General features: G+C 40.0%; 1 protein-coding gene across 6 annotated transcripts in view; it reads right to left on the minus strand.

Moving 5' to 3' along the window:
* Window positions 1-7,002: 7,002 nt before the first annotated feature.
* STON2 (stonin 2) overlaps window positions 7,003-17,003 on the minus strand; it is a 145,148-nt gene continuing 135,147 nt past the window's right edge. For 4 of the 6 annotated variants that reach the window (XM_057731442.1, XM_057731438.1, XM_057731441.1 and 1 more), the window contains 2 exons: window positions 15,384-15,586; window positions 7,003-13,797 (listed from right to left, as the gene is read on the minus strand). In XM_057731442.1, coding sequence (XP_057587425.1) covers window positions 13,714-13,797; window positions 15,384-15,586 — 287 coding nt within the window. In that variant the 3' untranslated portion in view covers window positions 7,003-13,713. Of the gene's footprint in view, window positions 13,798-14,819; window positions 15,587-17,003 lie in introns of those variants that run through there. The other 2 variants (XM_057731439.1, XM_057731443.1) reach the window with 2 other exon arrangements.

The raw sequence follows: 17,003 nt of genomic DNA on the forward strand, positions 1-17,003 counted from the left end.
GAAATGACTCAGATTATTTAAAACTGAAGCTTTATATAAATCTCTAGTCAATAGTTATAATTGCTCATTTGTGAAGTGTAGAATGCATTACCATTCCTCATTAAGCCTCAAAATGATAAGTTTTCAGGCTTCACATATATTGTACTGTGTGAGAAAAATCAGTATTATTATTTGGCCACAGGATGGCAAAATACACCTAAGCCCAGATAGAAACCACAGTCCCTAGAGTGGTGTTTCATTTCCTCTGCATATATTTTGTTGCCTGCTTAGTGACATTTATCACTAACAGTGGTTTACTTTCAAATGATAGAATTTGTCACATATTTGCTTCTTAATTCTTTCTAATTTTAGCAAATGACAATGCAATCAAGTCCAAATCCCTTCTCTCTCTCCCCTTTTCCCCTTAACTTCCTTCTCCCTCCCTTCTCTTCTCATAGTCTCCCTTTCTTCCTTTGCTTTTATTTTTCCTTTTTAATGCAATAGTTACAGAATACCAAACATAGCCTCAGTTCAGTGACCTTGATGTAATTTCATCATTCCAATATTGGCTTAAAAAATCAAATCAGAATTTCTGTCTGACTTTTAAAAACTGACTGGATGATTATCAAATACAGACCATTTTGAAAGTCTCAGTATGTTTTTAGTCTCCATATTTAGCCCTCTGAATTTTAACCTTAGCCAATCATAACATTTAAAAAATACTTTATGGGGTGGGGGGGGAGACAACAAAATGACAGAAGTTAAATTACCAAAACAATCAAATAAAAATTATAGAAAATACAAGTGAAACTCCTGTGTTCCTGTCTCTGCTCAGCACCTCTCAATCATGCCTATCTCTAGATAAGTAAATACAAAAATGGAATCATGCTTTAAATTTTATGTGCAACTTGCTTTTTTCATAGACCCAGTCTATCACATACCTCTTTCTAGGCTAGTAAATTTCAAACTGACTCAGGTGGTTTTAGTGGCTGCATGGAATTTCATAGTATGAATATACAATAATTTATTTAACTGTCCACTTGCAAGTGCAATTAGACTCTTTTTTTTTGCTATTTTAAATATCACTGCAACAACAGTATTCTTGTGCATGCCGATTTATATATTTTTGTTACTATCTTCGTAGGGTGGATTCTTAGAAATGGAGTTGATAAGTCTTATGATTTTCACCTGTTGTGCTAATTGATAGTCACAAGTTACCTACCCTATAGGTTGTCCCTACTATCTCTTTGACTTTATAAAGATCCCACATAGCTTAGACCTTGTTTTCCAGTTGATTTTGTTTCTTCCTTGTTTCATTTTGTTTTTCCTTTTGTGGTGTGATGATTTTTTTTTGTATTATGCTTTTGTGTGGGTTTTTTTTTTTTTTTTTTTTTTGGCTTTTGTGAATCTGTTGTGTTTTTGGTCTGTGGTTACCCCGTTTTCAAGTATGTTAACCCCTTCCTATATCTACTTGCTTTACAATGTTAGTCAAATAGGCTTAAATATATTCTAAAAAAAGAATCTTCATTTTCTTACTCTTGTCCCCACATTTTATGATTTGGACGTCCTCTTTCATATCTGCATGTTCATCCTTTCGCTGTTTGCTGTGCTTACCATCACTTTCACAGAAATTTTTTGACTTTTTTTAAAAATCTGAATACTGGTTTATTTCAGTGATTTGCTTTCCAATTATGGTTTTCTCTTTCCTATAGATTCTTGCTTTCCTTCTATTTACAGATCTTTCAATATTTCTTTTAGTATAGATTTAGTATTGTTGTATTCTTTTAGTATCTGCTTGTCCGAGAACTTCTTTATCTGTTCTGTTCTAAATGATAATCTTGCCGGGTAGCGTATCCTAGGTTGCAGGTTTTTTCCTTTCAGGACTTTAAATATATTTTGCCACTGTCTTCTGGCCTGCAGTGTTTCTGTAGAGAAGGCAGCTGATAGCTTTATGGGGGGGGGGGTCCCTTGTAATTAACTCTTTGCCTCCTGCTGCCCTTTAGAATCCTCCTTATCGTTAACGTTTGCCATTTTAATTATAATATGTTTGGGTTCATCTTGTTTGGAGCCCTCAGTGCTTCCTGTACCTGGATGTCTCTTTCCTTCTTCAGCCATAATTTTTTCAAGTGCATTTTCAATCCCCTTGTCTCTTTCTTCTACTGGAATCCCTATTATATGTAGATTGGCAAGCTTTATGTTATCCCACAGTTCTTTTATATGGCTTTCATTTCTTTTTTCATTTGGTTTCCTGTCTGCTGTTCTGATTGAGTGATTTCCATTATTCTGTATACCACTCTGATATCCCATAGGCTCTGAGTTTACAAAGCCAGTGGTGGAGGCATAACTCTGCACAACTCAGATTTCAGCCCCACCTTCGCATGTGGGCAACCTCCTGTCGCACTCCCAGAACTCCAAGAGGTGGCGCCAGGTGAGCGGAGAGCGCGGAGAAGGAGGCCGTCATGGCGGCTCCCTCTCTTTCCGTCCGCGCTCCTCAACAAAGGCACTTGGCTCTTAGGGTGGGCCTAGGCTTCTGCATACACCTCTGGTTGTGGCCTGTATGACGCTCCAGCCCCTTCACGCCGTCTCCACACAGCCAACTCCAGTCCTCTCCCCAGGTCTGTCCTCTGAAGCCCGAGTTTCAGCACCCAGGCCCCACCCACACCGGCGAACACACATCTCAGGCCCAGGAGCGCAGGGCTATGGAGACCATCTGTGCAAGTCTCTCTGTTCTGTCTGCCACAAACAGACTGCTGCGCTCTCCGCCAGGCCTCTGAAGCGCCCTATCTGTCCCGCCAGTGAAAGGGCTTCCCAGGGTGCAGGAACCTTTCCTCTTGCATAGCTCTGTCCCAGGGGCGCATGTCCTGTCCTGATTTTTTTCTTTTCTTTCATTCTACCTGGTTGCATGGAGATCTTTCTTGTGATTTGGGGTGTCTGAGGAATTCTGTCAGCGTTCATTAGGTATTCTGTGAGCATTGTTCCAGATGTAGATGTATTTTTGATGTATTTGTAGGAGGAGGTGAGCTCCACATTCTTCTATTCCACCATCTTGAATCTTGACTGGAGCCTTTTTTATGTTTTTTTTTAAATTTAATTTTATTATTTTATTTTATATTTTGGCTGCATTGGATCTTTGTTGCTGCACGTGGGCTTTCTCTAGTTGTCGTGAGCAGGAGTTACTCTTCCTTGCCGTGCAGGGACTTCTCATTGCAGTGGCTTCTCTTGTTGCAGAGCACAGGCTCTAGGCATGCAAACTTCAGTAATGCAGCACGCAGGCTCAGTAGTTGTGCCACATGGGCCCTAGAGCATATGGACTTCAGTAGTTGCGATGCGCACACTCAGTAGTTGTGGCTTGTGGGCTCTAGGGCACACGAGCTTCAGTAGTTGTGGCTCACGGGGTCTAGAGCACAGGCTCAGTAGTTACAGAGCACAGGCTTAGTTGCTCTGCAGCATGCGGGATCTTCCCTGACCAGGGATCAAACCCGTGTCCCCTGCATTGGCAGGCAGATTCTTAACCAGTGCGCCACCATGGAAGTCCTTATATGTTATTCTTGACAAATCACGTAGACTTTTTTCGCTTTTCCCAAACTGAGCCTTAACTTGATGTCTTGGATACACTTTAAGTTCGTCATTTCAAAATCTCAGGAGAGAATATATTGGTATACAACTTATTTGTTATTTTGGTAGCAAAAGAAATAGCAAGGTTTTTGTTTTTGTTTTTAAACATTAGGTTTCTAATAGGCTACTTGAAGGCTTACAGGATAAACATGCAGGTTCAGTAGTTCTAAATTGTTGATTCTTTCTCCTTTGCCCCAACATTCAGTCTGGTCACCAAATACTTGTATCCTTTGCACTGAGCATTTGTATCTTCATTGCAGTTGTCATCTCCTTATTAGATGTGTATTAAGAAAGTGAAATTAAGAGATAAATTTTGGACTGCCTAGCACATTGGGAGAAGTAAACATTCTTGAAGCATTTCTAACAGCAGTAACCTCTGAGTTGCATAGAGAAGGAAAAGCAATGGTAGAGAGAAGACTTCCCAGACTGCAGAGGCTCAGAGGTGGAAAGAGGAATTTACATCAAGAAAGTCTTACTAAAATACACAGTGAATTTTAGTCATATTCAACTGCACGTTGATTCATGCTTGCTGACTCATGTTGCTTTTGGTGCATTTTGGCGATATGCTGAGAAAGCAGTACTAATTATTACTTTTTAATAAAGAGGATAAACCTAATAAATATAAAATGTTAAAAGGCAGTACACTGGTGTTAAAGGCAGTAGAAGAGATGTGCAATAGGGGTTTGTTCAAAAAAGAGTTCAATGTGAGAAGAAATAACTGGAAACTCTCACAGTCTCTGAGGTGTGTCCCTTTCTCTGCTACTGCCACCAGATTAGTCTAGGCTCTTAGGACTTTCTGCCTGTTACTGAAAAGAAGAGAGGGGAGGAGAGCCAGGGGGAGATGCGAGAAAAGTCTTGACCCCTGGGTCTGCTCTTGACAGGTGGAGAGTAGATTTTATCCTGTTCTTTTCTGTTGACCTAAACTGTGTTGGAAAGGAAAGTACATGTATTTTAACTCCTTCTGAAAAATATTATCTGTAATTTTGAGACCTCTGAAGAAACACTGTGAGTTTATGTAAGTTCTTTTTTTGGAGATCTAAGATATAATTCTCTTTGGTTTGGAAAGATACTTCAGTGGGCCCATAACAGGATGTGATGGAGTGGAACTAAAAATTGCTTTGCATAATACAATGAAGTATAGTAAAGACTCATTATCCTTCTGTTCAACTTATTTGGTCTGCCATTCACTCAGTGGGTCTGTGAGGCAGATAAAAGGTGCTGTCAAGCCTGAAACAGTCAATTCATGTTGATAAAACTCAGGGGAATAATTGTGTGACTCATTTTAATCACTTCCCCACATAGACCATGAACTGGAAGGCATTGTTCAGGTGGTTGTGATTTTGGGTGGTGATAATTCTGTCAGTATCCTTAATGAAGAAACTGAAAAATTGAGGGTCATAGAGCGATTCTCATTAAAGGAGACTGACAGTTTAGGTGATTTTCAGGAGTGTTGAACTTTTAGACCTTAATTTCCACCTAAGATGGGATTTTAAGGTTTTCAGTTCTCCCTTGGCAGTGAGACAGTAAGTTTGGAGACTTGATGGATTGTCTCCTTTACTCAAGCTAGAGCTAAGCAAAAAAGATGTTTAATAGGGATTCCTTCTGTGGGGTGTGGGTAATGAACTTTAGAAACAGGGATATCTGATGTTCAGTTTTAAGTTTTTTCCTCTTTTGTGCTGTAAGTACTCACCATTGATTGCTCACCTTCAGTAAACATCAGTTGTACCAGCAGCCTTGAATTATTAGTGCCTTGCAGAATGGAGAGGGGGGCTGCCTTCATTAAATAAGATGATGCATCCAAAATACTTAATACAGGTGATGTCACCAAAGTATAAGCACTAAGTATTAGGTCATGTTATTATGCTTTGGGAATACAGAAAACTGCCCAGCGTGGAGGAATACAGAGGAGACAGTCAGAGGTGATCACAGAGGAGCTGGGGGGAGTTTAGAATAAGACCTGACAAACGGCACTGAGGACATTTCAGTCCTCCTCTTCACTTCCTCTCATTCTCAACTGCCCCTCCCCCAAATCCTGAGGCACATTAGGGAGCATACTTGGCTCCAAACAGTTACTTATATAACTACTTGGTATTCCACTTGGATATTAAAGAAAAAGGGGACCTTAGAGGCTAAAACTTTGTGATAACGTGGGACCTAACAATTAGGTCTCAAAACTTGTTCAAGAGGACTCTGGGCAAGAATAGGGCTAGAAGAATAAGGGGAAAGTGTAGAATATTCCTCAGAATACACAACTTAAGAAAATGTTATGCTCTTCATTGGCTTTTAACCCTATTGTGCACCTGATAACAGTTACTAATATCAGTTAATTTCATACCCACTAGGCTATAAAGTTCTGTGTGTTCTGTTTGGGATAGAGTTCTCTCAATGGCAGGGGGCCTCTGAACTGACCCGAGTTGTCCCCTTGTAGATAACTGTATTTTGCGGTGAGATGTCTGTGTTCTGTTTGAACTAAACAAAACACAAAGCTCTGTTTCTTCACTGTTTACTTCAAAAAAACCTTTCTTTTCCTTGCCTTTAATCTGTCCCTTAGAACAAAATACCCTGCACACTGTAGACAGACTCATCTTTCTAGAATAATGCTTTATTGGCAAGATTCTAAAGTGGCTTCATAGCCTTTACTAGATTGAGTCCAACCTCAGCCTGGAGGCCAGCTCTTCCACAGCTTGACCTCACTGTGACTCTTACCTCTTAATGTACACGAACTCCTCATCCAGGTCAGGCTCAACTGCTAATCCAACCACTTTTACACCTGCCTTTTCCCAACTCCAAACTCCCTTCCTCTTACCACTGAGCTAAATTTTACCCCCACCTCCAGGTCTCACGGAAAAGCCATCTTCCTTATGAAAACCTCCCAGGTATACTAGTCCATATCGATTTTTTTTTCCTGCGTTTATGTTGATATTAGTCACTTGGATTCATCAATTGAACAGTTATTTGTTGAGTGCTGATAATACGCCAGGAACATAATACAAATGCTATGTTATTTGATTACATGCTCTTTTATATTCCTCACTTATTTATATGTATATGTACTTACTGCCCAAAATAACCCCCCAAAAAACAAAAACCAAACTTTAAGAACCGTTTGTTTTCTCACAGAATTAGGCACAAAATGGGAATGCAACAAACATATCTTGAATTCACCAAAGTATACTCATGATAAAACTTCAGGATACAGGTCACTTGTTAACTTAGCTTACGATCACTTACCATATTAACTGGGTGATGAATCTTCTTAATAATAAACATTTTTTATGTTTGACCTCATTAAATCTTGCATAGTGACAGATTTTGTTTAAAAATGTTTATTAGTAGCTCTTTCATAGCTCAAAAAGGGTATTACAGATGATAATTGGCAGAACAATTAAAAACAAAACCTCACCTCTATAGAGTTAGCCAGTGTGTAGACTTTATTACATAGGCACATTTTTTTTTTAAGTAAACTGTTTTTACATAAAATAAATCACAATACTACAAGAAGTTACGTTGAATGAGGGTAGATGATGAAGGAAGGAAAATCCAGGCCTTGGATCAACTGAATCATTCACTGGATCTTGGGTCCCTCCATCCTGACACGTTGAAATTCACTATGAGCATTACAAAAATGGAGAGTGAGGAGGGGCTGCTCTTTTATCACTCCCTGGCTTAAAACACTGATTCTGTTTAATATCTTGAATATGGTAAACTTTCTCCAGGTTCTGTTGGCAGGTTGACACAAAGGTTAAATGCATGCTGACCTGGGGTCAGAGGAGTTCATATTCTTCCCTCTGTCACTTCAGTACTTCAAAACCCTTAGATGCTTTGGTCCAACAGGTTGCCATCAAGATCTGACTGCACATCTGCTTTCCCAGAACTGGTCCCGTTAGACACCACATGGGGGCGCTGATCCTGAAGCACACAGATGCAAGACACTGGTGCTTAAGGCTTCAGTCACAGTGTGGCTAGATGGTGTCCACAGCCAGCACTGAGGGTTTGATCTGAGGCAGAAGATGGGACCGAACAGGAAGAGGACACTGGAATTCCTTCACCTTGTCTGGCTGGAATCGAGCCATTACATTTGAGCAACTCTTAGTACAGGAAACTAAAATCATACTAACACATAACACAAAAGAGATGCTATTCTGTAGCTTGTACATGTTTTTTAAAAATTAAAAATTACATTTTCTTGTTTCTAAGAGACAGTGAAGAGAGGGAGGACCGACCCTTTTATCTCATTTTGCCGTAACTGTGTTACAGACAGTCCCAGAATATTTACTGTTTGTTTTTTTTTAATCCTTCCTCGATTTCTGCAGTCTTTTGTATGAAGGGACATATCTATAAATCGTTGACCATCCTGACATAGCCCCCTCGGTATCTTGGAGGGTTAGATTTACTTCTGCTTCAAATAGTACCCAAGTCCTATCTGTTCCTCTTCCCCTTCACACCACTGTTGTGCTGGGTGAGGCCAGAGGAACTTCCAGAGCAGTGATCCAACTCATCTTCACCATCCTTTTGATCCTCCATGTTTATCTGTGTTTTGAAGGCAGCTACAAAATAAAGGATTGCAGGGTTGTCCGGGCAGATGGTAAAGGACAGAGACATAAAAAGGGAAGAGATGGGCCAGCTGCTTTTCCCAGTATTCAAATTTTAAACTTCTTGGCTCTTAAGATTATATGAAGAGTCCCGTTGATGTGAAGTATCACTGACAGTGGCACCAAAGGATAGTCTGTAAAGTAATCCATAAAACTGGAGCTGGAAAGACCTGAGGGAACAATTAGTCCAGCGTCCTCACTTTTTTAAGCTGAGGTTTCTGAAGCCCAGCTGGGAAAATAGCAAGTAACTTAACATGATGATTGTCTCCATGACTGTGTCCTTTAAAGGTGCATAGAAACTCCAGTTCTCCCTTGATAAAGTGCACTCCCACCCATGTCTTTACATCAACAGTCCTCAATGTCCTTGTGTTTGGCCTTAACTCCCTTTAGGGACGAGCTGGTTGCTGAGACAGTACCTTGACCAAATGTTTGTTGAACTGAATTAATTCTATTGTTTATCCCTGCTAGGCAATCTTTTATTATTCATGGAGCTCCTTACATTTAAGGGATAGCCTCTAGTTCAAGTATTTTGAGGTTTGGTGGCCAGTGCTGTATTTGTTGCTTCTCTATATCTTTTCATAGTGCAATTCTATTTTTTGATTCTGTTCTTTTATAGCTTTTCATTACATGTAATTATTATTTGCCTCTCTCTAAGCACTACCAAACATACAATTATGGTTTCTGCCTCTACAGGCCTGGAATTGCAAATTTAGAGATACTGTTTTTTTCCCAATTGTTAGAGACTAGATGCTCAATCAGATTTGCAAAGGCACAGTAGAATAAATGTAAAAATTCCATATTCCTGCTTTAGGTATTAATACATGGGAAAACGCTACTGATACACACATTTATTTTCTACATTTATGTCTCTTTCACTTTTAATTCCTTAAATACATAAATATGAGTCACAATATCCAAAGTAAGTTGCATTTACAAAGAACGTAATTAAGAAATGGTGACTTGTAGGGAATTGGCACTTAGACATTGGTGATGTTTAGAAAACATGTTTAGAAGTTGGTTAGAATACTATGACTAATTTTCTATAAGAGCTGTCATGGTTTGGATGACACTTGTTAGTAAAATGTTAAGAGATAATTCCTTTACTAGATGATATTTTTTGTGGATTTAGTTTTTTGGTCAGTTAGAATTTCCTGTTGCATTCTTAACATGACCTAAACTCTAGATATGCTAGAATTAACTTACAATCATCATTCGTAGAAGAGTTAAAGTTACCACTGCCAACTGAGAAAATTTTTTAAAGTAGGCTAGATGGCAATGCTGCCTATTCAAATCAACTTAATATTTTCAAGACTTTTAAGAAAAATTTTAGATCATTCTCTGTTTTCCCACCACGAAACTTAGGAGATTTAAAGCACCTCTGAAATCATGATGTCACTTCACACGTTTCAGCCTTACTACCTCAGGCCTCCATCTTACTATGGTGACAACATAAACACACAGTAACATTGGTCAGTAGTTAATGTTGGTGAAAACAAAGACCTAGCACACCAGGACTGTCCATGTACTGTGTTAAATGCTCTTCTCCCTCTGACCATTCGGATGGGCAGGGCTCAGGCTCACAGAGCTGTCTGACTTGCAAGAACAAAACTGAATCAATAATCTGGACTAGCGACAGCATCTGTGCTAGTGTTGTCTTTGGGCACAAAAATGTTTTTCAATGTAAATAAGGTACCCTGGAGTTTAAATTCAGCTGCACATTACGTGCTTAAGTGCTGACAGTTATCATTAGTTGACAGTGGAAGCAAGGAAAGAAAAATTCCTTAAGTGCTCCAGGAAATAAAAGCATGCTTGCATGCTTGAATGTAAGTATTTGATGATAAGTAAGGGTTAGGTAGTCTTAGAGTCAAAGGGTCAGTATTCATGCAGCAAACATTTACCAAATACCTAGTAATTTTCCTTTATTTCCTTAATATCTGTTTGTCCTATCAGCTCGGGATTTAAGGTAGCTGAAACTTCTTATATTCCAAGCTTGGTGCTAGGTGCTGGAAACAAAGAATAAGATACATTTCTTGCCTCCATGGGTCACATTTCTTGGGAATGTGAATTTCTAGGGAAATAAGCTCCTGCCCTCATCTGCAGGATTTGAAATGAAATTACTCTCATTTCAAATAAGAAATATTTTACATTAAAAAATGTTCTTGGGAATTCTCTGGTTGTCCAGTGGTTAGAACTCGGTGCTTTCAATGCGGTGGCCGGGGTGAACTAAGACCCTGCAAGCCGCGCAGTGCAGTCAAAAAAGTTCTCAAGGGTTATGAGCCCTGCCAATAATGCAGGAAGGTTGGGGTGGGCGGGGGTGAGGAGGAGAACAAAATAGAAAAAAACCTGTCCAGATTATATTTAATATAAGTGAATACAAAGTTTTGATATGGCATAACTAGTACTGTGTTTACAAGAGTGGCAAAGGGGGTTTAATACTCCCCCTACAAAGTACCTCATATTCTCTTGTTTGATATATCATAATGAGTACATTTCTTATCCTCCTTTACTATAAAGTCAAAAGCAAGTCATCAGACCAAAAAAAAAAAAAAGCACAGCTCTTGATATCATGGGACATCTAATTTATGTTCTAATAGTAATAGTAAGACTATGTATTGGTAAAATCAATTCACTTCTAATACTTTCATATTATTGATAACATAGACAAGGATTATTTGTGGCCACACAAACACAAAATCCAAGTCCAGGGTGGCAAACTTAGAATCTGCATATCAAAAAGGTATTTGCCCAACTGTGTTTTCTGTGTAGGCTATTAACAAAACTACACAGAAACTACGTCTAAAAATATATAGTATTATATTTCCCAGCCCCCTAAATGCTACCCATAATCAGTTTCCAAAAAACAGTACAGGGAAAACAAATCTGATGAAATCAAGGTGGTAGGTTTTTTAAAAATGAATGATAATTTGATTGCTGAATGTAGATAGCATGGAAGGGATTTTCCCAACCCTTGGTTTAATAAAAAATGTCCAGGTGAAATCATAAAGGCAATGAGAATTAACCAACAGGAAAAAAGGTTTCAACCACTAATACACATGTGATGCTAGCAGGTGAAGCAGAGATCTTGAGAGGGTGCACAGGTGCTAACCTTGGGTAAATAAGGTGCTAGAATGACCTTCACCTTGCCAATTCTTCAACCCATCTCGAAGTTTCTATGAGGAGTCTCATGTGCTTTCAGCACAACTTAACAAAGACCTCTAGGGGACCCCACTGTATTTCAAAGAGCAAGAAAAACCACTTAAACTAAAAAAAAAAAAAAAAAAAGAGTTAGAGAGTCCTATTATTATTGAAACTAAACCTTTATGTAGAAAGAATCTAGCCCAAATCCAATCTGAGTCCCTTTCATAGCATTTTAGGATGGGTTATTTTAGCCTTTGGGCATTTGCAACAACTGGAGATTTTACTATTTGAGTCCATTCCTCTTCAGAACAAGTGTTATTACAGAGTTCTTACATTGACGCAAACATCTGTCATCTGTAAAGCTCCTCTTTTTGCCCTTTGAAGCAACACAGGAAAAGTCCAGTTCCTCTCCCCTTTTATAACTCAACAGAGATTTCAAGGCAGCTATTATATCATTTCTTCTTCCCTTTCTAGGGATACCTTCTGTTCTTCAGGGGAACTATTCTCCTCTTCCGTGTATAATCAGACTCTTCACAACCCTGGCCACCTGATTCTGGACACAGTTTATTAACGTCTCTCTTAAAATGTGGTTCCCAGCATTGAGCCCAGTCCTCCATCCAGATGTGGACTGACCAGTGCAGTATGCAGGCCTCCCTAGACCTCTGTTACCACAGGCTGAATGCATTAGTTTTGTGAATAGCTATGATATACTCCTGATTCAAAACTGAACTCACATTTCCCTAAGAAAACATTTTATACAAAAAATGCTGGGAAACCAGGACTTTCCAGCACCCTTCCCATTAACACACACAGGTAAACACACACATCTGTACACACACAGGTACCCCATTCTGTATGTAGAGGGTTGCATTTAAGAAACTCAGAATATAGAGTTCTCATTAATGCCTATTCAATTTCATCCTTTAAGTTTCAATCTCATGTTCAGGTATTTCAAAAAATTACAATGATTTCTATATCCTAATGTCAATACATAGTTAGAAGTCAATGAGTATTCACGGAATGAATTAATCCTGAATCTGCCCATCAGCAGACTAGATATATGTCTATTTCTGTGTCATCTACAAATCTGATAAGCATGCTTTCTGTGTCCCTTACTCTGTTCTTCACGGGAGAAATAGAAAGGCAGATAAGCTAGCTTTAAATTGTTGAGCTCGTATCCCCTTTGGGATGCAGAGGTACAGAATGTGAGCTGTAACAGATGAAGAGAAAGAATATTGAGCGTCCTAGATTCTTGGAATCAGGATTTAATGTTCCCAACGTTAGAAAAAATACGGCTTTCCCCCATCTGTGCCCTAGAGTCTTCTGCTTTTTAGATCTATTACAATACTGTGATTATCAAACTCTGAATTTTTAGGAAAAGCTCATACAAGCTTAGTTTTGAAACAGCTTTTAAAATAATCTTTTCAACCTATATTTCCTGTAAAGTTTGAGTTACAGAGATATGTAGCTGTCTATTGGCTATGAGGTATAAAGAGTTCCCAAATGCCCCTGACAAATGCCTGAGATATATGTATCCCTCTGTTTCAGGAATCAGAAATGGCCTGTATTTTTCAGTGTGAATTTGGAAATTCACTGAGATTGAAGCTGTCTCCTGCACTGAATATAATCTTACAATGAATGGTTCTTTTCCCCAGAAGGAAGAAAAATAAGCTCAATTTTGCTTTCCCTTCAGTAGCCGCTCTTTGCAGAATGTGGGGCTAATCACAGAATTTAAAAGTGTCCTGTTATTATGCCTTTTTTGCATTGTCTATTGTGACCTGGGGTGATGAACCCTAGGACTGACACCTTAGAAAGATGGAAAAGTGTTTCAATCAAAACAATCTAGAACCAGGAGGGAAACATCTCAAAAACTTCTGTTGCATAGTGTTAACATTTGAAGAATGGAGACACCTATGAATGGTCTAGCAGACCCAAAGAGGAAATTGGTTTTGTACCTTTTCTCAGCTTTTTCTAAAGGAAGTGACAGAGATGGAGTCTTAGTTCATTAACTTCTCAAGATTGTTTTCCAGAAACTGATGTAAGTGACAGATGAACATCAGAAGGAAATCGTGCCAACACTGATGTGGAGTTCCTTTTCCTCACTTTATCAGTCACAAACCACACCCAAGTGCTGTGAGATAAGCAGAGTGGAGAGGAGCCTTAATTATACAGCAAGCTCCCAAAGTCAGGTGACCCAGGTGCTTCAGGCATGATCAGAGCCTCTCCAAAGCAACCACCTTAGGGTTTCCTGTTAGAATCCAGGTAACTACAAACAGGGAGGTCCAATACACGGTTCCCAACATGGGAGTAGCCATGGCTTGAACTTCAGCTATTTGGGAAGACATCCTATTGTGATGCTTGGGCCAGGGCCCCCTGCAGTAGGACTTTGTCACTGGACCCCACACTCCTTGGGATTTTCCATTTCATCTCCTTCAAAGTCTGGCTTCAAACTCTTTTTTTGCTCAATTTCCACCTGTCAAGAATAGAAGTTGGAGAGAAATATCAGAAGTAATATCAGGAAAAACATCCCAACAAATAAATAAACCAAAAGAGAAAACCTTGCTAGGTTCTTTGAGAGTCCTTGTGATTTGGTTAATCTTCTGGCCTTTAGCCACACCAAGCTGCTGGCCCAGTGTGTATCATGGCTCTGTCTTTGCACAAGCCCTTCGCTTGGTCTGGAATCCCTCTCCCTCTCAGTCCACCTGGAAAATTCGTATTCTTTGCCTTATACAGTTGCTCAAAGGTTACCTCTCCTGTGAAGCTATTCTTGACTCACCCGGTAGTCAGGTGCTCCCCTGTGTATGTTCCCACTACATCTTGTACACTCGCCTGGCCTCACTACACCACAGGCTCCGTAAGACAGGGCAGGCCTTCGTCCACTATTGTACCCCAGTAACAGGCATGCAGCAGGCAATCACAAAGGTTTATCAAATGAATGAATTCCTTTGCAGCTGGCTGTCTACACCCTCCATTACTTTATTCCTTTAAAAAGTCTCCAAACGGATAAGTATTGTAGTGTTCACAGTTCTGCCTATATCTTCTGGAAAATACTGTAGCTGTAATTATAAAGAGATTAATAAATTAATCTTGCCTGGACAGTGATATATCTCACCTGAAGGCTTTGATAAAGCAGTCAGGGAATCCTTTGAGCTAGGGAGTTTCATAATTAAAGCTGCTCTTCTCAATACCACTTGGATATTTATGATGAGGGAAGCAATTCAAGACAGAACAGTCGACTAGGGTCATGTTTGAGAACAGTCAACTAGGGTCAAGTGCTGGGGGTTTTTCTGGCCACAAGATGGAGTATTTGTTCTTTCTGGTAGTTTAATGTTTTAGATCACACAACTAAGGAAACATGTAAAGAACAATTAAATGATCATATATATCTAAGGATGTTATTATGAATAGAAAATTATTACGCCACTTTGCCAAATCCTTCTTCGGTAACACCCCCCCCCCTCCCCGTTTTCCATCTTTGGCATCCTTTTGAATTTCTAACTCTTCATGATATAATCACTATTAATGTTAGAACTCTTCAACTTCACTTCCTCCTTCACAGCCCTGATCCCGTTACTATTACAGAAGCTTGCTTGGCTTTTGAGTTTGTCCTGTTACAGCCCAGTGACCAGGTTGTATGTAACTTAACTTTACTCAGATCCACTTCATCAATACCTGTAGCTGAAATATATGCTTTGGGTTAGCATTTTCCTGACCCTCCCTCACTTTCAAATTCACTCCCCTGCACATAAATTATATGACTTATGAGTAACAATAATCCCATTGCCCCATTTCTCTTCTGTTGTTGTTCATGATGACTGAAAGACACTCTATTCTCCTCCATCAGCCTGTATTTCTCTTTCCAGCCTTTCTCTTGCCCACTAGAGAGATTATTTATTTAACTCAGAGCAGACCCAACCACAGCTATCCACGGTGAACCACCTCCAAGATGGTAGAACACCCTGCACCCTGGGCAGGCACTGCTAAAAGGAATGGGGGGGGGAGGGCACGGAGGTGAACGGATAGACTTGGAAACATTAGCCAGATGCCTCCTGAGGCTACCTTGTAGCTGTAGTGTGCAGAATAATTGACCCACTTCCTGACGTCCATCTTGTCTTCCACAGAGATGGATCTTACGGCAGCTTTGGAGGCAGAAGTTGTAGGCATGCTGAATTCGATGTTCACGTGACTGGCAAATCTGGAAGGCACTTCCCGGTCAGAGCCAAGTTCAAGGTGGCAGAAGAAACAGTGTGGATGACCAGAAGCTATGAAAGAAAGACAATGAATCTAGGGTTCAGGTTCTTTGGGGAGGAAGTGGAAGAAGAGTCTCAATAACAAAAAGGAGGCCTGGCAGTCTTTAAGAGGGTCCAAGGCTGAGCAGAGGATTTGCCTCTGCAGAAATCACACTGCATGCACTGCAGACCCTTTAACATAACACTATCTGAGTACAGTAGCCTGGTATCCTAGCAATAAAACCCATGGCCTGAGCAACGGAGTGCATTCTACCTGCTCAGGTCAGAGTGCTATGTGAACACAGCATAAATACTATGAAATAGAGGTTGTAGATTGGCAGAAAGGAATAAAAGAGATCAGCACTTAGCACCTAATAAAACATCAAAGACAGCCATCTGGAGCAAAATCATCAATTTCCTTTGAAAGATAAATTTTCTTAATAGCATTTCATATTTTTTAAAAAAATTCTTTCGGCATGTTTTTTGGGTAAATGGCATATGTAAATGACAAAGCCCTCAGAAGCAGCTCATATGCATTAGGGAAGTGTGTGGAACATTGGAGAGAACACAGACTAATAGGACACCTGGGTTTGCCCTGCAGCTCTCCTAAGTGCAGAGACCCCACATCCAAGTCCTTTGTTCTCTCCGGGCCTCAATTCCTCATGTGTGAAGTGGGGAGTTGGGGGGGGGGGGCGGGGAGGGGAGGTGGGAAAGGGTGGGCTGGATAACACCAGGCTTCGTCCTTACTGCTATTTCACTCTATAAATCTACGGCGAGTTCTGCTGTATTTCAAAGGCAAAGTTTTTGATTTAATTCTCACTTGAGGATTGTAATCAGGTTATTTGAGGGAAAACAGTCAGAACTTAGTTCTGTGACGGTCACCACTGAAGCATCATCCTCGTCATTCGTCAGATGTAGCAGCAGACGTTTGTTGAAAACTGTGAGCCAAGTGCTGTGCTAATAAGTGCTTTATGCAGATTCTCTCACTGCGTCTTCATAAAAGTCCCTTGAAGTAATAATTATTACATTGTACAATGAGGAAACTAAGGCTTCGGGAGGTAAGGTCAACTGCCCAAAGTCTTGGCAGAGCGAAGAAACAGACGCAGCAGTCTGACTCCCAGATGTTCTTAACCAATTGGTCTGAGTCATAACCTCACAGTCCTCAAACCTCAAGACCAGGTTTGCAGGGTGACAGGGGTGGAGAAAAAGGAAGCTGTAAGAACCCCCATAAAGCAACTCACTATGGATAAACAGTGTGACTCTCACTTCATTATGTAACTGAAACAGCCTTTAGTTATCTGAGTTTCCCCAAATAAACAATTCCAATTTCCTTTATTGGTCTGGGCAGGACATTTTAATCTCAGAGCGTGAGGACATGCACGCCTGCTCTCCAAGGAAAACATTACAGAGTGAAGTATTTGTTTTGCTGTTTCACGAATGTAACATATTT

This window comes from Hippopotamus amphibius, chromosome 4, assembly GCF_030028045.1.
Source record: "Hippopotamus amphibius kiboko isolate mHipAmp2 chromosome 4, mHipAmp2.hap2, whole genome shotgun sequence".
NCBI classification, from domain to species: domain Eukaryota; kingdom Metazoa; phylum Chordata; class Mammalia; order Artiodactyla; family Hippopotamidae; genus Hippopotamus; species Hippopotamus amphibius.